The sequence below is a fragment of the Chroicocephalus ridibundus genome, chromosome Z (assembly GCF_963924245.1).
Source record: "Chroicocephalus ridibundus chromosome Z, bChrRid1.1, whole genome shotgun sequence".
NCBI lineage: Eukaryota > Metazoa > Chordata > Aves > Charadriiformes > Laridae > Chroicocephalus > Chroicocephalus ridibundus.
The window spans coordinates 24,651,712-24,672,135 of NC_086316.1; the positions used below are offsets into that span (position 1 = coordinate 24,651,712).

The following is a 20,424-nucleotide window of genomic DNA, read 5'->3' on the forward strand; positions in this document are numbered from 1 at the left end:
AAAACTACCTCAAAGAGTTTATAAGAGGGAACAACAGTATTTTATTTAAAAAAAAAAAAAAAGTCCCAAGACCCAAAGTACCTCAGTCCCACTTATGAACCAGTGCCATAAATTTGCTTCTTTGCTAACTCCTTCTTCAGTCAGGCACCAAGTCTTGCAAATGGCACTGCTGTGCCAGCATGCACTGTGCTTAATAACGCTGTGTAAGGGTGCAGGTACACAAAAAACCTGTCTTTCTACCCGTTGTTGGGTGTTTAAACAAAGTTCATCTGCAGGGAGCATAAGGCAGTGGAAGAAGTTCCTTCAATGGGGTATTCATACTTTACATTAGCCACAAGATCTCAAAAGATTCGCTCAAAATTTTTTAAGGCATAACAATTTTGATTTTTTTACCTCAGTCATAATTTCGGTATTACAGTCTTTATATTAAGAAGGGATTATGGAAATCAAAGAAATTGCATCAAAAAGTGTGGTGAAAATGGCAATTATTATGGAGATTGGTTTCATTCAAAGTAAAGTAAAATCTGCTTTAAAATGAAACTTGTATTTAGAATGTGAGTAATTTTTTTTTTTTTTAATATAAAGGGAACAGAGCACTAGATCACATAAAAGAAACAGTATAAAGCTTGCACATGCCTTCAGATTGCTGCATTGCTGTTAACTGGAAACGCTTGTAGATTTTGCTTTGCTGTCGGGGTGCAGAATGTGCATGTTTGCTTTTCAGTGCCTAGCTTCTTAACGCAATACTGGCTCGATGAGAAACGCGTGGGGTAACATCCTCAAAACTGCAGAGCTCCAGCCACAAAATTCTCAGCCTGGTTCAATACGTTCTTTCTCTTCTGCCCACAAGGTTACTCTTTCAATGCCTTCTGATACACAAAAGGTAAATGGAAGTGACAGCCAAACCCTGAGCGAGGATCACACAGATAGAGACTCCAGAAATTGCCAAAAAAATTGAAATGAGTGGTTTTTAATTTGTGAAATATTTTGAACTGTAGCTATTCCCAAGAACAGTGTTGCTAGAGTTGATCTTTCACTTGACAGAAGCGAACAAACAGAACCCGTAAATACCAAATAAAAGGAGACAGCTTGATACAAATATTTTACATTTATTGGAAGAGTACAGTAAAAAGGGGACTGCAGACTCATTAGTGGTAAATGGTCCATAGGAAAAGACAAAGGACTATTCAAAAATGGTCTGCAGTTTACAAGAATACTGAAATTCTGTTTTTTTAACAGCCTAGGAAAATGAAAAGTTAGTTTGAGTTCAAAAGTGTAACTTTAAAGTATATAAAAAATTGGCAAATAAATAAAGTTAAAATGCAGATCTATTTAAAATTATAAAGGACAGACAACTGGCAACTGTATTACATAGTTATAATTTTCAGACTTGCTTAAAAGCCAGATAACTCACAAATGTTGTTTCGTTTGCCTTTTTTTTTTTTTAAATGTGCACTTGTGGGAAGAAGCACCCATTTCCAGTGTTATGTAATTATCAGTCTGTTCCACAAATATATTATTTTTAAACAACAAAGAGTACAAAAGGTGCTTTACCTGATACTAAACTTGCTGGTGCATACTTTGGCACAAAATCGAATAGAAATCTAAACACGGTATCTGTGCCCCACTCAAGGTTACTGCTGTCAAAAGTCTTGTGTGCACTAGTGGGTCAGTCCCTCCTTCCCCAACACCCCTCCTCCGTCTACAGCTGCCTACGATTACACCAAGGAAAAGTAACACATGCAACTGAAAAAAACAGCAGTCCTACCAATCTTAGTCCAAGTTTCATCTCTGGAAGTCATTTGAACATGCACGTAACTACACACTCCTCCAACAGAAGGGACAAATCAGGTGTTCACTGCCGGCTTTCAGTCCTCAAAATACCTTTGTAGGAGTCTTGCCTGCCTTTTGTGTCCAGCGTGATGAGCCTATATCATGAGTTCTTTCCTATTACATGTTTTTAGTATTTTAGTGAAAATTGTGTGGGAAGCTTGGTGCAAAAAACCAAGTTAACTTGTCAGCTAGAGGCAATGATACAATTAACAGCGGTAACAGAGAAGTTTCTTCTAGTTGTTATGTCAATTAAAGACTTCGTGACATGACCAAGCAGAAGAAAGGAAAATAATGCAGACTCCCCATTGTATATACGACTTCTGCATTTTGTGACAAAGAAAAAAATGTCACTATTTCTCCTTAAGCACTACAACTTCAGGTGACTTAAGGAATTAGCCATACTGGGAGATACAACAAACTTCCAGTCTCCAGTGGATTTATTACTGGCTCGTAGTGATCGTAGGCGTATGATAAAGAAGGGCCGTGCAGACTGCAAGACCTTCTCTACGGCATCCTGGCTGCGTCCACGCCACGTACCAGCGTTGCTGACGGCACCTGAATTGGCTGCTTGAACTCAGCAGTTCCCTCCCCTGATAAACTAGAGAGGAAGGAAGGTACAGTTCTACCTTCCTGTTGAGTTCGACTCAAATACAAATACTACTATTGCAGAGATATCTTGGGCAAGGAATGCTGCTCTTCAAACTGTGTTACAGATTTTAACTGAAACAATTACTGTAGTGATATTTAAAATGCGTTAAGCCATATCAACTCAGACACCTAGTGAAAGATTGGCTCCCCGTAGACTTTTACTGACTTAGCAATGCTTATCTTCTGAAGTTGCAAGTCTCAGCACTTCACGGTGCTGGTGTTGGTATAGTTACCAGTATAACTAAATGGGATGTAACGTACAGAAGTCAAATTTCTAAAAGCAAAATGGATGACAATAATGAAAAGTATTTGGAAACTATTTGGAAAGGTCTGTTAAGAAGAAGGAATTTTACAACAAGGCTCGGTTGGAATTAAGTCACTGCTGTTAGTGTTAAAGATACTGTTTGGATCTGGTCTGACAGCAAAATAATTCCTTTTTCAAGGAGCACATTTAGCTTTATATTGTTCCCTATCAGGAGTAGGATGCTCTGTATTGTAAACTAGGCAGTCAGGAATGTTGGTTTTCTGATGTCTTTTATGATGTGGACAATTAACGATATATTTAGGGTTTGTAATGATTAAAAACATGATTTGAACAATGTGCTTCACTTTGATTCATACTTACTTCAATTTTCATACAAACACATTGCCCCAAGTATCAACATCACTACAGTATTTTTGAGTCAAACAAAAGCAGGGATATATTTGAACTTTACTGTCACAAGGGTAACTTTTTTGAAGTAAATAAAAGTGGTACATGGAGCCACCAGAATTAGGAAACTTCTGGGAGATGCAACAGGCCAGATTATTACAACAGAGCTCAGCTAGAACTGTAAATTTACAGCAGCCCTTTTTAAAGAGCAGAAAGTTTCTTTAATAATTGAAGCAAGAGATCACAGTGAAGTAGTTTACATTTCAGTAATCCAAGGACTTTGTGTAACTAATGCATTTAACAATTATGGAATTATTTATATGTTGAGAAAGACTGAGCTGACTGTATATAAAGACAGTAGTGTGTATCCTTCTGTTTTTTGTGGTGGAAAGTCCTGGCTCATACTTTCAACATGTGTAATCTAGAAGGAATCGCTGATCAATCTGATTTTTCTTTTAAAAAGCATAATTGCCTTAAATTGATGAAAGGTTTCAATGGAGAAGCATGTGCTGTCTCTCTTACTGTACTCGCAAAAATTATGTACTTATCTATAAACATGTGGAATTTTAAAACTAGATGACAGTTCCAAATAGTAGCAATTTAGAAACACTTTTTTTCCAAGCCTTCTTTGCTAGCAGCAATGTGAGTCCTGGGTCACCATACTGGTTCACAGGTCATATTTATCTATAAACACAAAGCCAGTTATTCCAAGTTTTATTTACAAAGCATTCAATTCCGTGAGGATAGAGGAAGAAAGAATGTAGTTCATGGCTCTTCTGTTTTCACTCTATGACCTCAGTCAACTATATTTGAGGGCTTTACTTATCCATTTTTTGTAAGTACGGCTAACAGTTTTTAATTTAGAGAAGGCATACATAATCTGAGATCTATAAATGAACTACTCACAGCTATAATCTGAAACATCTGCAAAATAACAATGCATGTAGCTAGCAATCTGATTAATCCTTCATCTCACAAAAAATCCTACAAACCATCGGAAAATTCTAATTTAAGTCCTGCCTAGATGATGTCTGAGAAAATGGTGTTCTAAAACAGCTAATAATATACAACTTCCTGAAAATGAAACAACTCTGAGTTAACACCCAAGTTCTACACCTGGACATACATTCCAGTTAGTTTTATGTCAAAGAGACAGACGGACATAACAGGGACGCAAGGGTAACTTACAGTTATTGCTGGAGGTAGCATTCCCTTGTAGAGAACAGTAAATATATCTCCGAACCTTCCTGTTTTATAGATTAGTAGTAAGGCTGAGATACAGAAATTGATTTTGCTTATTTGACAGAGAACAAAAACCAAGTAAGCTTCTAGAGTCAAAGGTGTGAAATTCTGGGGGATTAGATGCTGATTTAAAGACAATGTCTAGCTTCCAGCTGCTGTTCTGCATGGTGCTTATAATAATTAACACAATGACTCTGACAATTGAATGTGGAAGCTAAGGAAAACATGGGAGCTACCAGGCAGAACTTGCTATACTTTTCAATGAGACAGTCTTTCTTTCCTTGCTCTGAATGTAAAGTTGGGTGTTAATAATGCACTAGTATGCAATGCTGAAACGCACGTAAGAGCTGGAAATCACAGCTGCATTATCAGTTTCAGGAGAGAAACTGTGGCAATACTTGAAATACTGTTCAGAATGTGACAAGTGAAAGGATTCTTCTGTTGTCAACTTGGGAGCTTTCAGCTTTTTAGCTTTTTTTTTTTTAATATTTTTCCCATCTTTTTAGAAAGGAAAGCTATCCTGGGGCAATTCTAGTAGATTACAGAAAATATCCTTTACTGAAGTTACTCTTCAAGAAGCTTCATAGATTTCTGAGGTTGATGCATTTTTCTTATAAGTTGTTACTGATGATTGTTTAAGGACTCCTTTTTTTACAGTAAATGTGCAGAAGGAAACTAGAATAAAACATTTCTAACAGAGATGATGTTTCAGATTTACCAGATCACTCTTAAAAACTCATGGTTATTTGGAACTTCAGGAATACTGGACTTCCCCTGTACTTTATAATTACTACTTAAAGTCCTGTATTCCTGAAAGTGAAGGACTACATGAATATGATTCTAAGAAGGAAAAAATAGGTACCTTGGTTGGTAGTAGGGGTATTCTTCCTCCACATATCCTGACTTGCCTAGCAAGAATGCTTCCAGCAATATCCCATCTCCTTTTGTGCTTGAGGAAAAAAAAATATCAATTGGTGATCTCCTTTTTTAATAGCAAACTATTTTATGCTCAGTCATAAAAATGTTACGCATCCAAACGCACTGGCATAACAAACACGTCCATTGCCTACAAACAGGACAGATGTTATAGAAAGTGGATTCTCTCAATTAGTCTTTTCCTTTTTGTTCCATCTTTATAATGAGTTATCATCACTTGTGACAACCAGCCATTTTCAGAACTATTGCTTTGAATGTCATGTTTGATGATATTATTTACACACTGACTCATCTCTTCAAATATTTCACTGTTTCAAGTGTGTCAGTGGCCCTGCCATTTAGAGGACATGACAGAAAGAACTGGAACAGGGCTAGTAGTTAATTACTACTGTTATATTGTTATATACTGTGCAGCAGCATATCTGGCAAAATTTGGGGAGGGGGAGAAATTGTTAAATGCTTCTGAGAGTTGGTTACTCGGTAGCCCCAGGAAAGTGTTTTTTTCTTTAGTATCTTCAAAATGGGCGAAAAAGGCATAACAAAATAGTTAGAAAACAAATGGATAACTTCATAGTCATTTTAATGATGTGCAGGAAGTTTTAGTGATGTGCTTGTAGGATTTGAGTTAAGCATAACAGGTAGTCAAATACATGGATGAAAAAATACCTAAGATGAATAACTTCATGTTTCCTTAACCAGTTTTCTGTTTCTCATCAATAGGATCAGGCTAACTTTAATAACTGCAGTTCTTACTGACAGCCTTCTGGTGATGCATGTTCCAATAACAACTTCCAATAAAAATATTAGGCAACTCTGCAAAAAGGCAGATTTTTATTACAAAGAAATGCAATTTACCTGTAGTTGCTAAATGAAAAACTACTTCACTGGTTTCATTAGAAACTATGACAATGTACATTGCAAAGAGAATGTCTTGGTGGGATGCTGACTTTACAAGATCACACTTTGTTGAAGTAAGATTTCTTTTCAGACAACACACTTTTCACTACTGTAATTCCATAAAATTGAAATGCTTTTGAATCCATATGATTTCACTGATGACTGAACTCTGAGGCTAACACATATGCTTAATTTCGATTGAAAACAAACCAGGATTCATTTTTTGTCCTCAAAACAATTTTTTTTAAAATGATAAATTCCTTGGAAAAAGATGAAAATAACAGATAAACTGTTGAATTCCATCTCATGTAACAGGCTGAGGTATTTCTACCAAAGCCTTAACACTATTCACAGTTTCTCCCATTTAACATTGTAAAAAATGCAGGATTCCATCAGGCTCGCCCAGGTTGGGACAATGCAGGTGTAAGAATCTACCCGAACCACTACAGTTGCAAAAGAATTTCAGTTTTAACTTTTTTGTAAGTTGTGTGGGATAAAGGCCATACATGAGCCAAATGACAACCTGTGAATAATGCAAGACTAAGTCATCAAAAGTCCACAGAAAGCAGATATGGCGGCTTTGGTTCTTCCATACCATGTCTTTCTTTTAAATTTCATTGTATGGCAGTTTTGTTTGTGAACTCCCCCGTGAGAAGTTTACAAAAACTTAAAAATAGTATCTATAGGTATGGATTCCACTTCCTAAATCGTGTAATTGCAATAATTTCAAGTCAGACATGATGAACAAGTTCTGCCACAAACTGCCAAATTAATGAGAAGAAAACAGAAAAAAATAACTGTAGAGACATGTACCTGTGTTTAAATTTATTTTGTATCTATAAACTCATTCTGGTATTCTCCCAGAGAGTTATTATTTTTGAACTGAACTGATACCTACTTCAGGAATAATAATAAATTTTCTTGCTGCTGTAGAAATCCCACATTTTAAAAGTCTTTAAATTTAAACAGAAGTGCGATATGAATTACAAATGCTAACTACTTCAGAGTAAAATATGCGTACAATTTTAATCTTTACGTGAGAGTCCGGATGGTGACCGGTTAATTTAAGACAAATAAAACAGTATTTTATTTTATAAAAATAAAACAGTATCTCTTCGGTGTCAAGAGGGCATATAACAATGAAACAGTTCACCTCTTTCATAGAAGAAGAATATTAATCCTCCAGAGAAGCTATGAATGCTGATAGAGGAGACACCGCTATCTTTACTTGCAGATTTTAGTGATGCATACATAAGGACCTGCTGTTGGATGAATCTTGGATTTTTCCAAATTACTGTGGAACATTCCTTAAATCTTAGTACACTTGTACTTGCATTAGCGTACTAGCAAATTAAGGCACAGACTTTGTGTACTACTTAAAAGCATACAAACTATCACGAATGTTTCACATTGCTCTTGAAAAATATCTTTGGGCTACCTGGAAGCACAGAACTAAGTAAATATATCCAGTATGCTTATAAGGAAGTTTAAATTTATGCCACCAAGTTTTCTAAGCACTATACTTTCATGGGTATGTATACGATTCCTTATCTCCAAGAAAAAAATCACTTAAGAAATGCAAGAAGCACTCACCATTCCTTACACTTGGATGCTGACAGTTCCACCTCAAATGCAGGTGATGTGCTCCAGCATGATCATTCATTGTTTTATTTGGACACTAACTCCAATGTAACAGACAAACTCTTCTAGACTACACATATTTTGGTCACACATAGCCCTTAAACATTACCACGCAGTACTACTATAAATACACTTTAGAGAGCAAAAATGTTGTGGACAACAGAAAAGTCACCTGAACAGAAATGAAAATGTAATGTAGCCACTGACTTCACTACATCTCAATCCCACTTTAACAATAAAACATAGGACTAATTAACATCCCAGATGCTGTGTTACTTACAGCCCCTGTTTCTTACTTGCATTAGCAGCAACTGACATCCCTCAATCCAAAAAATTTTAGTTAATTCTTAGAAAAATTTTAAGCACCTTAACTCTGGAACTCAGACCAGGATACTGTAACTTGTTCCTATTTCTAGCTAGGGCCCTAGAAAATAATTCCAGCTGCAAGGAGGACCCAGAGCTAGAGTAACAAACTGTGCCCTTCCTCCCTCACCTACCTAGTAAGTTTTTATTCTTTCTGGCAGATTTTTTTTTAAATATATACAAGGTTTTTATTAGTTGTGGCATTTAAAACTTGCCTATCCCCAGTCGTTTGAAATCTGATTGCAATGATTCAAAAAAGTTAGAAGGTTAGTATTTCTACTTTACCTTGCTCAGCCTGTCAGAGGCTTTAAACTTACTTCTTTATTTTGGCTTCTTGAACAATTTCCTTATGTCATACAGAAGTAGTATTTTCCTTTGGACACTATGCATGGAATGTACTTTTGCTTAGCACAAACTTTTTAGGCTTCAGCTGCATTCTGAGAATTATTAGCAATTTAAGGAAAAAATAGGATCAAAAGCAAATCTAGCAATTCACATTCTTTAACTCCTCTAAGCTCAATGATATTTGTTATCTGCTGCTATCATTAGTAAACTTCTTTCTGTTGGCCTACTGCTTTTACATATTCTTTGGAAGGCACATGATTTGCAGTATTTCTTAACATATGTAGTCAAGATGTGATATTGGGTTTTTTGTTTCTTAAATAAGCATAAGTCATTGTAGTGGAAATATATTACTGAATTCTGATGGCTTTGTAGGAAGAAAAAGCATGGTTTAAGTAAATCACATCAAAAGTCAGAAGTATTTACTACAGTATGGGAAGAAATGCACGATTAACTCAGTTTTCTATAAAAGAAAATTCTGGATTTCACTGTTCAGTAAACCGAACCTTCATTCTTAAACCAAAGTATCACTTAAAAATACCAGTCGCAGAAAGAATTTAAAAAATATAAAAGTTTCTAGTTGAAATACTTGTCAAAACTGTCTTCAGTTTTAAGGCCAACAAGTATGACAGTCACCACATTACAGTGCTGCTGGTGTTGACATATGGGACAGGGATAGCAGAGTGAGAAGGCAGCTTAAAGTAGAAAACCTCTGCAAAATGTCACTAGCAGTTACTTGCCATAAAATAGATAGAAGCCACAGTCCCTTAAATCTATAGTATGTGTTTTTCTATTTACATGTAACCTAAATGACGGTATTACTGTGACTGGGTATATAACATTTTGTAATATATGTCTTTAATGCAGGTGTAGACATCATTCAAGATGGTACACATGTATATAAAAAAACAGTTAATTTCAAAGTAATCCTAGAAGAATATTGCAAATAATGTTGTATAAATGCATAGTGTTTGAGAGGAAAAAATTACTTCACTGGAAAATAAAGTCCCACACTTAGAGTTTGGCGCTTGTTGTTTATCACTATGTTACTTTCTTTTTGATTGAAGCCAGCTCTTTCTGCATCTCACTGAATTTTGGCCGATTTTCTGGTTTGTAGTCCCAGCACCTCTGCATTATTTTATATATTTCTTCTGGACATTTTTGTGGTGCTGACATTCGGTAGCCTGGAACACAAAAAAAAAGGGGGGGAAATGTTTAACATTGAAAACTGATGCATATTGACAAATATAAAAAGAAATGAGTGAAGTTCAAGATCATTGCACTAAAAAAGATCTTCAGGGCAATATGAAGAAAGTCTTCAATATATAACCTATACAAGATAGATGATTATTAAACTAGTCAAAGATCAAGTACCAATGACACTTAAGTTGGGCATCGTAGATTGTCAGTATGCTTCTCATCCCTAAGGGCAGCAACTTGCGTAGATTTGTTTCCTGTACCTTAGGAAGTAGCTACCCTCTAGGTTTTAGTTGTGCTTAATTTTTTCCCCTGACTGAGGATATCAAGAATAAACATTAAGATAGGAGTAAATTTCTTTGCTTTTTTTCAAAATGGGTCAACTTTTATTCTCATGACTCTTCCCTTTTTTGTCTCCTTAAGAAGTTCCCTTCACATTTGCACTTCATCTATTTATTTTTTCTGCCTCTTGTTTTCTTAATTTACTTTTATATTTTCCCATCATCTTAACTCTCTTACTCTTCAGATTTGCTTAGGGGGGCAGTGGCCTTCCAAACCGCTCTGCTGCCATCAACTGCAGGAGGTCTCTGACTTGGTGATGAGCAGGAGAACAAACCATCAACTAAGTAAATTAGCAGCTAATCATTCAGAAGCCACAGATAAGTGGCTATTCCAGCATATCATCCATACCCTGGACCAAAGCGGTGTACTCTCAGCTATAAAGGCAGCTTCCCAATGAGTAGGAAGTAGGGCAAAAATGCCAGGAGGACTGCATAGATGAACAAGGAGCTCCTGGACAAATTCAAACACAAAAACAGGTACTGTGTGAGGAATATGGAAACATTGTCCAAGCATCCAGGGATGAAGTTAGGAAAGCTAAAGTCCAAATGCGATCATATCTGGCCAGGGATGTCAAAGACAAAAGCCCTTAAAGAAGGGCTGCTTTAAGTATGTAGGTGACAAAAGGAAGGCCAAGGAAAATGCGGTCCCACTGCTGAATGAGGTAGGGCACCTGGTGACACAGGACATGGAAAAAGCTGAGGTACTGAATGCTTTCTTTGCCTCAGTTTTAACTAGGAAGATTGTCCTTCAGGAAGCCCAGGCCCCAGAGACCAGGGAGAAAAGCTGGAGCAAGAAAGACATCTGCTTGGTGGAAGAGGATCAGGTCAGGGAATACTTAAGCAGACTGGGCATACATAAGTCCATGGGCCCTGATGGGATGTACACATGAGTGGTGAGGGAGCTGGCTGATGTCACTGCAAGGCCACTCCAAAGAACCTTCCATCCATCATGATGAGTAGGAGAAGTGCCTGAAGAATGGAGTAAAGTAAATGTCACTCCTATCTTCAAGAAGGAGGACCCAGGGAACTACAGCCTGCTCAGCCTCACCTTGATCCCTGGGAAGGTGATGGAGCACCTAATGCTGGAAATGATTTCCAGACAAATGAAGGATAAGAAAGTAATTGGGAGTTGTAGGTATGGATTAATTAAGTGCAAGTCATGCTTGATCAACTTGAGGAACTACTATGATGACATTATTGGCTTGGTAGATGAGAGGACTTCGGTAAAACTTTCAACACTGTCTCCCACAAGAGTCTCATGAAGAAACCATCGAATTATGGGCTGGATGAGCAGACAGTGGGGTGGATTGAAAGCTGCCTGAACGGTGAGTGCCAGAGGGAGTTTATCACTGCCATAAACTCTAGTTGGAGGCTAGTAACTAATGGTGTACACCAGGGGTCAATACTGGGTTCAGTCCTGTTTCACATCTTAATTAATGATGCTGATGACACCAAACTGGGAGGACGGCCTGATACACCAGAGGGCTGTGCTGTCATCCAGAAAGACCTGGACAGGCTGGAGAAATGGGCTGACAGGAACCTCATGCAGGGGAAGTGCAAAGTCCTGCACCTGGGGAGGAACAAAAAGTACAGACTGCCCATCTGGAAAGCAGCTTGGCAGAAAGGGACCTGGGGATGCTGGTGGACACCAAGGGTTGAATATACGCCAGCAGTGTACCCTTGCATCAAAGAGGGATAATGGTATCCTGGGCTACACTAAAAGAAGTATTGCCGGCAGACTGAGGGAGTTGATCCTTCCCCTCTACTCAGCACTGGTGAGTCCACACCTGAAGTAGTCATCTAGTGCTGGGCTCCCCAATACAAGAGAGACCCAGACATACTGAAGACAGAGTCCTGAGAAGGGCCATGAAGATGGTAAAGGAACTGGAGCATCTTTCCTATGAGGAAAAGCTAAGAGAGATGGGACTGTTCAGCCTGGAGAAGAGAAGGCTCAGGAGCATCTTATCAGTAGTATATCATTGATATACCTGTATACCTGAAGGGAGGGTGCAAAGAGGACGTAGCCAGGCTCTTTTCAGAGGTGCCCAGTGACAGGACTACAGGCAATGGGCACACACTGAAGCACAGGAGGTTCCTCCTGAACATCAGGAAACACGTTTTCACTGTGACTGTGACTGAGCACTGGCACAGGTTGCCCAGAGAGGTGGTGGAGACATCCTTGGAGATATGCAAAGACATCTGGGAATGGTCCTAGGCAACTTGCTTGAACAGGTGGGTTGTACCAGATGACATCCAGAGGTCCTCACAGACCTCAGCTGTTCTGTGACTTCGTGATTCCATGAACTGTTTACCACACACAGCTCTCAGCAAATGAGAGGCAGTGCACATCAAACTGAGTCGGCACATAGGACTCTACAGCTAAATGCAGCTGTGTGACTCCAAACTTACTGCACAGGTCTCTGTATTTCTTTTTCTAAAGCAGAGTACAAATGACCCTGGCCTCATACAACAGGTAAATCTGAGAAATATTTTTCCTTTGTTATCTTCCTTGTATCTTATCTGCTCTAGATGCTGGATTAATGCATGGAACTTCAAAGGAGAATGGCTGGGCTCTAGGACACTTATAGACAAGATAATATGAAACTACCTAAAAATCCTTTCCTTCACAGTTTCCCCTAGAAACTAGTTCTTCAAAACAGTGACAGCAGTAACTACTTTTTGTGTTTAAAGTGAAGGAACTCTACATAGTTATTTAGAATTGGAATTACCCTGGTTTAAAGCAAGCATTCAAGTGATTAAATTCACTGAATGCACTTACTGACTGAGTAATTGAGATAGATAAGCTCAGAAAGAGAATCTGGAGCATCTTAGCTGACTATCCGAACAGAGGAGCTATTATACACTGAAAATCAAGAAAACAGGTTGATAAAAGAAATGACTATTCCATTAAAAAAAAGAGGAAGAATAATCACTGATGGGCTAACAGGACTATTTCTCCCACAATATAAATAACTGAAAAAGTATAAACACACTTCTAAATCTTTGAATTTCATCAATTTCAAGAGATTATTATTCTCAGTGGATTACAACAGAATCTTAGTATTTAGGTAGTAAGACGTGTTTTTACAAACATCCCTCTGCTCTGGAAAACACTGGATTTTTTGATTTGGTCTTTTAAGGAGAAACTTTGATGGTCACCTACAGTGCTTATAACAAACACTGGCAATCTGTATAAGTCAGCAAACTAGTTGTTGGGTTTTTTTAAAAAAATCTTTTAGCATTTTTACTAGCTGAGAACCTGTTTATGAATTACACAGTAGAACTATGTAGAGAAGGAACAGTTCTGAAATGCCACTAAAGATAATGAAAATAAATCAAAGTCCTGAAATCCTGCTCACAGTTATTTGCTACTTTAAAGAAAAGCCTTTTGATAATTTTGTAAGAGAGAGATGTGGCTTTCAACGCTCAACTAGCTTACCATTCTCCACCATAATTGCTGAATTTTTGTCTGAAGTGCTTTAACAGAGAAGATGGAATGATACAGTTTTTTTCTTCTGGCAGTTTAGAATATTTATACCTGCATTAGCATAATCTTAAATAATGCATTCTGGTCAAGCCTCTGCTTTGCATAGCAGTAAATCCCTCCTCTCCATCTCACCTTTTAGTTCTGCAACAATGAAAGTCAGTGTGCTGTATGTCTTCCGTCCTTTAAGTCACTGGTCAGTCTACTCCTTTTTTCAAGCAGCCTATATACCACACTACTACTCCCAGAATCTTAGGTTCAGCAATTAAAAAATAACCTGGGTGGTATTTCTTTGCTATTTTATACTATATGTACTGCATCCTTATGGATCTATACAGCATGAATAACTACCTTTCTCGACTTGTTCTCGTGCTTGTTGGTTGGTCATTCCAGGGTACGGACATACTCCTAAACTGAAGGTCTCCCACAAGAGGATTCCAAAGCTCCATACATCACTCTCAGATGTGTATCTCCCTAAAAAAATGAGAGAAAACACACAGCTTAATGTGCAGAGAAACTAATGTTTCAGATAATTGGGGGCCCAAATTTACTGTAAAGTTAAAGTGTTGCACTGGCAAGCTTTAAGCAGAACAAAGCTGTAGCTACTAATAATACCTTCTGCAGATAATCAGTTTCCTGTATTTCAGAGGATAAACAAATTGTCTTAAGGTCAATGGCTACGAATAATATAAACTAACTTAAAGTTCTACAATTTGTCAGACCTTACCATGTCAGTTATTTTTCACGCAAGTTAAGTATTTCTTTCCTTCTTAATGTAAAATTTTGCGGGTTTTTTAACATAAAAGGACATAAAAATGTTAGGTTCCCCCCCATCCCTTGTTTAGAATTGCTTTCAATTCCAAAGATACTTTCAAAAAATTACCTTTCCCAGTTCCCTAATATAGCTTGGCAATGAGTATTCTGAGAAGAGCGAACTGCAAAGAGGGCCTGGTTTTCACGCTTTGAGAAACTGTTCTCTGAAAATGAAAGTATAATTGCTTCAACTTGTTTAATTTGGACCCTGAAGAACTGAGGCACCCAATCAGTTAAAGAAAAAAAAAATCTGACCTGCTGCTTCCATTATCTTCAACTATGCTTCAGAGATAGCAAAATAGATAACTGATAGATAATTTAATTCCAAACCTCTTTGTGCAATGAAAGCTTTATATTATGGGAGAAGGAGAAAACTCAGAGGAGGCATTTCTATTGTCCCTGATGAATTCTCATTAAGAAGGATGGATTCACATCAGAAAGTTAAGGCTCCTAGCCCTTTGCAGCAGGATCTATGAAAATGTTACCTTAAAAATCCATTTTCAACAGTACCTTCATCATTTTTCATGACTGGTTTATTTTGTTCCATACTATTAAATTAATATGTGTGGTTTTAGTCTTTAAAATATACATATGCTTGTGAAAGTACTGTTTGTTCAGCTCTAATCATTAAACAAACCAAACTAAGGCACTTCTGACTAGAAAAAAGGAAAACAGATGTAAATTATAGTGACAGTTGGTGATATGACAACTGTTCTTACGTCAGAAGGTTCAGTTTACTGTTAAACTAAGTATCGCTTCCAGCTGCACTACATTAGCTTGTGTGCCTCGTAGATGGCAATTATGGACATTCACCATGCTCTTTGTAGTAAGATGAGTTTTCTTCTCTAGGGATCAATTCTCTTCAGAGTTTGGCATCCAGTAATTTAACACTTTTCATTCAAGTCATTCAGTAGCTACAAGATAGGTGATTAGGGTATTTTTTAAAGAAAGTACAAGTTCTGCACAGTTAATTATTTTTTCCACTATGACATTATCTGGAAAAAAGAAAAAAAGGCCTGTTCATTCACAAAAAAACCCTTCCACACAGTAATTTATTAACATGACAAACAACTCAAAATGTTGTACTGGAAAAACATACATATTAAATGTGTACTTTAATTTTGAGAGAACAGGAAGCAAAAATACCCTACACTTGGCCTAAATATGTAATTTTAGGAGCTTTTCAAACGTTTTTTCCCACTTGCTGAAAGTGATGGAAATCTTCGCTCCAAGCAAAAATAAGCTTCTATCTCCCACAAACTCCAGTAGCATCAGGATTTTGCTGATGACTTCAGACGCAACTCCCTAACCAGTCCATTTGCCCTAGACTTCACAACTTGTGTTTTTTTCATTTAAAATTTTGTTGGGACTGCTATTATTTTGTCATACACAGTGAATCCAGAAGTGACTAAAAAATAAAATTTTACATAGTTTCTTAATCACTGTATTATTCACGTAATCGCCAAATGACCCGACCCCTCACTTTCTTCCAACCCTTAAATCTTGCCATTAAGAACTGACATGGAAAGTGGTTGCTAACTAATTTTGAAAAATTGCAGATTTACTTCTATTTCATTCTGATATCTTTAAATACCTTCAGCCTTACCTACACAAATTAACTGAATACTTATGACCTTATTATTAGGATGGCAAATGGCAAAACAAAAAAACCAGTTATTTTTACTCACATCTTCCAAGGAAGTGGAAAAAAATGATATTTCAAAAACACAGAAACCTTCTATGACATTTTGAACGTTGAATATTAGACAGTAGAATATTAGAACACATTAAAAATGTTTGAGAGAGTTTATTTTCCAAACACTACAGAAAATCACTTAAAGCTGCTTGAGTATGTATGCATTTCAGGAAACACAAAATAAGTAGATGCTAATCAACTATCCTCTCCTCTCCTGTACTGTGCAGAAAAAAGACTCAAATGTACAAAGCGAAGGCGTTGTCACAACAATCTGCTTCCTGCCTGATGTAGTTCACTGGACTGCATATGGGTGTGAAATACAGGTTTCCATTATATATCAAATAAACTGTAAGCATTTCTGAAATAACACAAATAAAAACTGAAAACACCTTTTATAGTGGAACAAACAACCAAAATAGAAAAGTGTGTTTGCCAGTGAATGCTAGCAACACTAACACCTCTTAGAACAATTGATAATACAGGATCAATTACTGTAACTAGATTTATTATCAGCCTCCTAAAGGGAAGATCTGTTTTATTGTGTTACAGCATTAACTCCTGCAAAAGCACAAACGAGAGGAAGCATTTTGCTACCCATCATAATTCAGAAACTTATGATTTCCAACAGATGATTTTAAAATAAAGCTTTGAGAGATGGCAGAAATATTTATAGACACTTGAAATGAAGAATTTAAAGCAGGTTTTTTTCAAAGTACTCAACTAAAGAACTGGTTGAGAGAACTACATCCAAAACATGGCATCGTTCACTTAATACGCTGCTTCTCACAGCCCACTTTACTTAGAAGAACTTATTTTTCTAGTTTCATATAAGCTAAAAAGCTAAATACAGCAGCTTCTGTTTCTGTTCTAGAACTATTAGCCCCATAGTATAATCCATAATCCATAGCATGGATCTCAATAACGGATTTTTTCTCCCAAGATAACAGCCTAGCAATATATAAAAATGCAAGTAAAGGAAAGCTGCAGTTAAAAAAAAAAATAAATCAGTGACTACTTTTCTCCAATGCAATGATTTATCTAACAGGGTGTTCTAGTATGTTAACACTTTCTACCATTTTCAAAGAAATGCTAGAACAAGCACTGCTATAAATGTGCAGAATTAGCTTTTAATTTTGCTAACGATTATGATTTAGATGACTGACTGGGTAGTCTACTAGAATGAGTCAGCAACATAACCAAAGCATTATTTTATTGTTGCATAATAGCAATTTTGATGTTGCTGCCTTATTCTTTTTGAAAGCAAAACAGTATTTTATACGTAACTTAAGTAAGACTGAAATATTAAAATTATTTTAAATATTATTGATTTTAACTGGCCACTAAGAATATGCACATATACACTCACATATTGCTCATAGTGTAGTTCTGATGCTCCTTACTTTATTTTTGACTTTTTTCTTTGTTCCAAGAAGATACAGGTATGTCCTTACCATAGTTGAGTGCTTCTGGAGCAGTCCACTTGATAGGAATCTGCTTTAGGCCTGACGATGAGTACACGCCATCATCTTCTTGCCGGGACATTCCAAAATCACTTATTTTCAAAATGTTGCTTTCACCTACCAAACAGTTCCTTGCAGCCAGGTCCCTAAGTTAGAACAAGAAATAAACCCCCACATTTTTACACATTTGAAAGTAGTTGTAGGCACATAAAATGGCTGAGCCTCTCAGCCAAGATCGTGATGCCTCTTGGAAAACAGATTTAAGAAAGGGTAAAAAACACTGCACAGTAGTTGTGAAAAAGGGGAGTGAGGGAGAAAAAAAAAAAGTGAGAAATAATCGCACAAACGCCAAGGTCAGTGAAGGAGTCAGGGTAGGAGATGCTGGAGCAGAGATTCCCCTGCAGCCCTTGGAAGGACCGACGCTGGAGCAGTTTGTGAAAGGCTGTATCCCCTGGGAAGGACCCATGCTGGAGCACCCCGCATGGGGGAGGAGGTGGAGGAGTCGGGAATGAAGGAGGAACAGTGAGCCTGGGAAGAAGGGAGGGGTGGGGGAAAGGTGTTTCAGTTTTCATCTTTATTTTTCACCATCCAACCCTATTATAATTGGCCATAAATTAAACTAATGTTCCCCAAGTCAACTCTGTTTTGCTGTGACGGTAATTGGTGAGGGATCTCCCAGTCTTTATCTCAACCCACAAGCTTTTCTGTCTTATTCTCTCCCCTGTCATGTTGAGGAGGGGGAGTGAGGGAGCAGCTGGGTGGGCGTCTGGCAGCCAGCCAAAGTCAACCCACCACAACTGTCCTCTCAGGTCACAGAAATAAACCTGCAGGTTAACAAATCAGATTTTATGCAAAATGAAACCGAGTTTGAAACATGTTCCCATAATTATGAAAGACAGTCAGAAAACAAACAACTGGCTCCATGTTCTCTATGCCCACCTCACCTTAGCATTAGAGTTTCACTCAAAAATAAAAAGCTACTTAGTATTACAGGAAAAGGAATATTGGCTGAGTGATGGATGAGATGCTCAGAAAATCCACAGCTTTTCTTTCCCTCCCTCCATTTCAAATGTGTTTTTTTACACTAGGAGAAAGCCTGTAGTAATACCTGATAAAAAGACCTACTGTGGTTTCTCTACACCATACATTTGGAATAATAATACATCCTAATAATATATTATTAACATACTATATTTATATTAAACTTCATTGTTTCACAATGTATTAAAATACTCCATATTAAAATATAATTGTTCCCATCTTAATGTAATAAAATATGGGATATTTTTGAAGGGAGAAATATGTTAATCAACAGAATTAAATGTATAACACTAGGAACATCACGGGCGAAGTATTTTTAAATTAAATTTACAATTTTTCTTTTCATCCTGAACAGCTAATATGCTCACAAATGGCTTGCCTTACGTGAATATTCCAGAATAACTACATTAGCGTTAATGTTTTGGATTGGAGCTATAGCATAGTTTTGAAGTGCATCCCCTGAGCACTTAATGCACGTTCATTGGTTTTGAAGAATGATTTCGGTGCATGCAAACTTGATTACTCTTGTAAGAAACTAGCCTAGAACTCTGCCCACAGTGTGCACCAAATTTGTTTCTACAGCTAATGCAGGAAAAAAGGTCTGAACCAATGACAAATGGCTTCAAATGCTGTGCATGGCGGAGACACTAATGACAAAGGACTGAACTATATTTAGTCTGAAGTAGAAGTCTTGAGCCATATATAAAGATGTTAAAGCTCAAATATCACCAACTACTTTGATCAGCTGATCCATATTGATATTGCACTAAATTATTTGATATGTAGACAGAGACTGTGTTTGAGCATAGACACTATAACTTGATTTAAGAATTTTAACATATTTGACTCACATAACCTTTCTGCCACTATTTATGGCTCTTGAGCTTGATGCTACAGTGAAATAAATGCAGTTATTCCTGGAGTTAGAGAAGATGGACCACTTAAAAACACATCTGAAGTCACCAGTCTCCAGCTGGAGATATGCACAAATGTATAAAACAGCTCCATATGCACTATGTTACATAGTTTCATGTTATCATGGGGTATATTTAGTGAAAATAAGAGCTGCAAAACAAAATCAAATCGTTATTGCTTATACTCAAGTCTGTAAAAGGTGTCACCAAGACACCTCAAGAATTTATGGCTTAGGTTCCAATCATACTTTAGTCATTAGGTTTTTTATTGTTTTACTCAATATAGCCTAGATTTTGTGACAGATGCACATAATGAGTGGGAAAAGTAATGAGGTCATATCTCAATGAAAATTTACAGAGTTAATTAAAATAAGGGACATCCTTCCCACTTGATTCTGACCTTGCATTTAAACATGTTCTGAGTCAGATTAAGAAAAAGCTACATATTGAGCTGTCTTAGGTTTATTCCTCATACGTACGTCTGATTATTAGGGAAAATATATCATAAATAGTACACATTATGATGCTTGTACACAAAGATTACACTCAGTTCACGTAATTTTTGTCTGTTTTGTGTTTGACAGTTTTCTTTTTATTTCAGAGTCGTCTGCAGGAAGTGTTTTTCATCATTACTGAAAATTTACAAAACCATTTCTATGAAAGTCAAACGGGCATTTGAGAAAGTTGGTAAAGATTGTGATACTATGTTTAGGATATACATAAATTAACGCTAGATCTTCTGAAAGACCACAGACACACAAAGTCTTTGCTTCAAGAAACAGCGGTTTTCAAGCTGTCTATTGGCTAGCAGTAGGTCACAAAATGATACTATTCAAGCTGCCGTGCTGCATGCAAGTGCCAAGGGAGGAATCATGGGCCAGTGGTTAGCTAATGGCCCACAACTTGTGCGGGCGGACACAACTG

General features: G+C 37.1%; 1 protein-coding gene across 1 annotated transcript in view; it reads right to left on the reverse strand.

Moving 5' to 3' along the window:
- Positions 1 to 1,116: 1,116 nt before the first annotated feature.
- Positions 1,117 to 20,424, reverse strand: part of FER (FER tyrosine kinase) — a 173,623-nt gene continuing 154,315 nt past the window's right edge. Inside the window, exons 18-20 of the mRNA XM_063319846.1 lie at positions 17,537 to 17,691; positions 13,928 to 14,050; positions 1,117 to 9,738 (exon numbers count right to left, since the gene is read on the reverse strand). Of these exons, the coding sequence (XP_063175916.1) occupies positions 9,596 to 9,738; positions 13,928 to 14,050; positions 17,537 to 17,691 (421 nt within the window). The 3' untranslated portion in view covers positions 1,117 to 9,595. The remainder of the gene's footprint in view (positions 9,739 to 13,927; positions 14,051 to 17,536; positions 17,692 to 20,424) is intronic.